This window comes from Bison bison, unplaced genomic scaffold (assembly GCF_000754665.1).
Source record: "Bison bison bison isolate TAMUID 2011002044 unplaced genomic scaffold, Bison_UMD1.0 scf7180017864378, whole genome shotgun sequence".
Classification (NCBI taxonomy): Eukaryota; Metazoa; Chordata; class Mammalia; order Artiodactyla; family Bovidae; genus Bison; species Bison bison.
The window spans coordinates 1,124,465-1,129,167 of record NW_011494950.1 but is presented as its reverse complement, the minus strand read 5'-3'; the positions used below and the strand labels follow the sequence as shown (position 1 = coordinate 1,129,167).

At 40.8% G+C, this 4,703-nt stretch overlaps 1 protein-coding gene across 1 annotated transcript in view; it reads right to left on the bottom strand.

Moving 5' to 3' along the window:
* CDC20B (cell division cycle 20B) overlaps nt 1–4,703 on the bottom strand; it is a 64,906-nt gene that overhangs the window by 4,958 nt on the left and 55,245 nt on the right. The window contains exons 10-11 of the mRNA XM_010857158.1: nt 3,416–3,541; nt 2,199–2,316 (exon numbers count right to left, since the gene is read on the bottom strand). Of these exons, the coding sequence (XP_010855460.1) occupies nt 2,199–2,316; nt 3,416–3,541 (244 nt within the window). The remainder of the gene's footprint in view (nt 1–2,198; nt 2,317–3,415; nt 3,542–4,703) is intronic.

Here is a 4,703-nt window from a genome sequence, read left to right as displayed (position 1 = left end):
TTTTCTGAATGTTGAGCTTTAAGCCAACTTTTTCACTCTCCTCTTTTACTTTCATCAAGAGGCTTTTGAGTTCCTCTTCACTTTCTGCCATAAGGGTGGTGTCATCTGCATATCTGAGGTTATTGATATTTCTCCCGGCAATCTTGATTCCAGCTTGTGCTTCCTCCAGCCCAGCGTTTCTCATGATGTACTCTGCATAGAAGTTAAATAAGCAGGGTGACAATATACAGCCTTGACGTACTCCTTTTCCTATTTGGAACCAGTCTGTTGTTCCATGTCCAGTTTTAACTGTTGCTTCCTGACCTGCATATAGGTTTCTCAAGAGGCAGGTCAGGTGGTCTGGTATTCCCACTTCTTGAAGAATCTTCCACAGTTTATTGTGATCCACACAGTCAAAGGCTTTGGCATAGTCAATAAAGCAGAAATAGATGTTTTTCTGGAGCTCTCTTGCTTTTTCCATGATCCAGTGGATGTTGGCAATTTGATCTCTGGTTCCTCTGCCTTTTCTAAAACCAGCTTGAACATCTGGAAGTTCACGGTTCACATACTGCTGAAGCCTGGCTTGGAAACACCAAATGATTCCTCTTGGAGATTCCCAACACACATAATGTATCAAAGGCTTTGAGACATAATTAAGAAAGAAAAACTGTTCTTATTTAACTCAGAATTTCCAAATTTATCTGACCATATGATGTGCATTTGTAAAACAATCTTCCTGCTAAATACTTTGGGGAAATATTGTACATAGAAGAAACTACTGAGTTAGAGATGAAAATTAGTGTCTAAAAGTTCAAAATTAACTGCATCTTCTCTAACCAAAAACATTTTGCAGGAAGGAGGAAGGGTTAAATATACTCTCTGCTGTCTAATATAAAAAAAATTCACAAATCATTAAAACTAAAAAGTATAACTTATTATGACCAGATAAATGAAAAAATAATAAAAGCACTAATACCTTTATTCTGAGCATCAGCAAATTCATGCAAAAGTTATCTATCAGTACTCCCACCTAAGTTTTAAGGCTTGATTTAATATGTTTCCTTAAACTAAAAAGGTCTGGTTACTTGTAATCACTATATGCCAAAGACCACCTCACGCTTCTCCTATACCCATTCTGGCACTGAAGTGGCTCTGTCAAGAGCTGTCTGTATTTTTATTCACCAAGTCACACAGTATAACAGCTGAAGGACAGAAAGTTATTTTGAGGCTAACCAGAGCTCCAGCCAGGCTGAGCAGCAGAAGCAGGAAGACTCTCTGTTGAGGTGTTTTGTCACTGCCAAATAACATTCTCAGAATCTCCAAAGAGTCATGGCATCATCACCACCTAATATCGTATATATTTGACTTTTGTCTATCTTCTCCCACAGAAGTATAGGCTCCATGAGGGCAAGGATATTGTCTGTCTGGTTCACCTGTGTATGCCCAGCACCATCAAAATTGCCTGGTACATAATAGATGCTTAATATTAATAAATAAATGTTGAATAAATACATTTCAGGGATGATCAGAAAATGAGTGGCAAGAGGAAGAAGACAGAATATATAATCAGAGGTCTACAAGAGACTGGATGTCAGTGCCCTGTTCCTTCAATAACCAACACTTCTATTTTCCTCAGCCCCCCTTAATATTTCAGATTGCACACAAAGATAGTTTAAGACTCTTGAGAACAAGGCCCGAGTCTTGTTCTCCATCATGGGGTCTTGCTCTCAAGAAGTAGCCAGTAAGTGTTTACAGAACCACACCAGGAAACAACATCAGTCTGTCTTGAAAGGGCAGAGGCTCCCCCAGAATCTCATGCTCTGGAATGGTCTCCCCGCATGAATAATGTCTCACCCTTTGCATATTTTCTTATCTTCCACACATTTTAGCACTGCTGGTTCTTCTTCCAAATAGGGTAAAATGAGTTACAATGCTAACTCCAGAGTTCAGAAACACAGTTTGAAAACTTCCCACAATTATCACTTCATTATCCCTACACGTATGCAAAAAAAAAAATGACCATTGTAAGTGATGAACAATCTTAGTCAAATTCAGAAACACTCATCTATCCCTGAGATGTGGTAAGTAGGGTTTTCCCCCCTAATAAAATATATACTTCAAAGAACCAGAAGAAGAAAATCTTCCATTCATGGCTTTTTCCGCCAATAACAGCTCACCTTGCAATAGGTACATGTCATTTTACCTACCTATATACTTACCAAAAAATCCACGTGACCTGGCCAGACCAGGACAGGTCCACATAGTCACATCATTCTTGGGAGAACCTTGGCCAGTTGCAATCTCCTTTGTCTTAGGTAGCCAGGTTAGGGAACAAATCTGTAATAATGATCCCCAAAATAAAGAATTATGGCAATTTCTGATTCATTGAATGCATTTTAAACTAAGTTTAGGCAGTATGTTCTGTCCACATCTACTTCCAGTCTACATATAGGGTTAGGCTATTAGAGGAATTACGTTAGTTCCAGGTAAGTTTATCCCAAAGCAACAAAAAACTAAATGTACAAAGAGACTTAGGCACGATGAACCTATGAATTGAAGTGGACTACGATTATTTTATTTTCTTGAGCTCCAAAGTTACTGCAGCCAGTGACTGAAGCCATTAAATGAAAAGACACTTTCTCCTTGGAAGTAAAGCTATGACAAAACAAGACAGTGTGTTAAAAAGCAGAGACATCACTTTGCCGACAAAGGTCCATATAGTCAAACCTATGGTTTATCCAGTAGTCATGTGTGGATGTGACAGTTGACCATAAAGAAGACTGAACATCGAAGAATTGATGTTTTCGAATTGTGGTGCTGGAGAAGACTTTTAAGAGACCCTTGGACTGCAAGGAGATTAAACCAGTCAATCCTAAAGGAAATCAACCCTGAATATTCATTAGAAGGACTGATGCTGAAGCTGAAGCTCCATTACTTTGGCCACCTGATACAAAGAACTGACTCATTAGAAAAGACCCTGATGCTGGGAAAGACTGAGGCAGGAGGAGAAGGGGATGACAGAGGATGAGATGGTTGGATGGCATGATCAACTCAAAGGACATGAGTTTGAGGAAACTCAGGGAGTTAGTGATGGACAGGGAAGTCTGGTGTGCTGTGGTCCATGGAGTTGCAGAGTCGGATACAACTTAGCGACTGAACAACAACAGCATGATCACTGTCCAGCCAGACTGTTCCCAATTTTCACAGTTAAAGCAGAGCTGAGAAAGAAAATGGAAAAAAAAAAAGATACACAAGTTAAATTAACTTGCAACTCACAGGTGAAAAGGGTTTTACAAAAGGAAACTCTTAGGAGCTGAAACTCCTATAGACTCAGCAGCTAAAGAGAGGTGTGTCTGGGTCCTATGCTCTATTGTATATTAGTTTCACAAGATTCTAGAAGATCAGAATGAAGGTGAACTCCAGGAAAGACATTTACCTGTGAGTCTGTGCTTGGGGTTTGGATGCTCTGCCCAGTACTTATGTCCAGGATGTGTAAGCGTCCATCCTTCATTCCTCCTCCAACAGCGAGGACTTCAGTCTGCCAGGGACACCAATCAATGGCCTTTAAAGTTCCAAATAATCACACAGGCAGGTCAGCTTTGGAGGTGAACTCATGAATGAGATGCACACATATAACCAGAGGTTCCAGAGGTGTGCCCCCATGGCAGATCTCCAAAACCTCTGATCCAAAGGCAAGAGCTACTGCCCTCTCCAGAGATTACTTCTCATGGACTAGAAATCACCTATTGTCATCTTCTTCAAATTTAGGTAACAAGTGCAAGTATTTCAAACAGAAAAAGTACACAATAATATGTTTGAAAAGCTACATTCAACATATCCTCTGGGGCAAAAAATCTGCTGCTAAAATATTTGACATGTACCTCTAGAATCTGATTACAAAATGCAGTCTTCCTCTGGTTTGTCTACCTGTGTCCTTAGGTTCTAGGTCAGAGAGCTATACCTGCTTGCTCGCAACACAAAAAATCTTATGTTTCAAATCCTAATAAAAGGTTGCTGCTACGAGCTGTGAACGACACCAGGATTCGTGTCTTTTGGAAGAGAGGGATTCGATCCAGGGCCAGAGACAAGGCTTGATCACTCAGAGCTTTTGTGTAGCAAAGCTTTACTGAAGTATAAAATAGACAGAGAAAGCTTCTGACATAAACATCAGAAGGGGACAGTATCAGTGCTCCCTTGCTAGCTTTGAGCAAGGTGCTTTGTACCTGTTAGCAACTTGCTAATCAGATAAAGGAACACCTCAAAACTGAGAGAGCTGCACCAGGCCCCTCTCCCACAACATGCATTTGAGATAGCACTGACACAAAGTGAGTCATCCCCAGTCATGAAGCAACTGACATGAATCTTGAAGAAAGGCAGATTTCCAAGCAAATACGTTTCCTTAACACAGCTTAAGAGAATATTTCCATGAGTAAGACATACTGGTTTGTTGATCTATTATCAGTTCAAGGTTTGAGTCTTAGGCAAACCAATTTGAAGAAAGACAGTTCAGTTCAGTTCAGTCGCTCAGTTGTGTCCGACTCTTTGCAACCCCATGAATCGCAGTACGCCAGGCCTCCCTGTCCATCACCAACTCCCGGAGTTCACTCAGACTCACGTCCATCGAGTCAGTGATGCCATCCAGCCATCTCATCCTCTGTCGTCCCCTTCTCCTCCTGCCCCCAATCCCTCCCACAGCATCAGAGTCTTTTCCAATGAGTCAACTC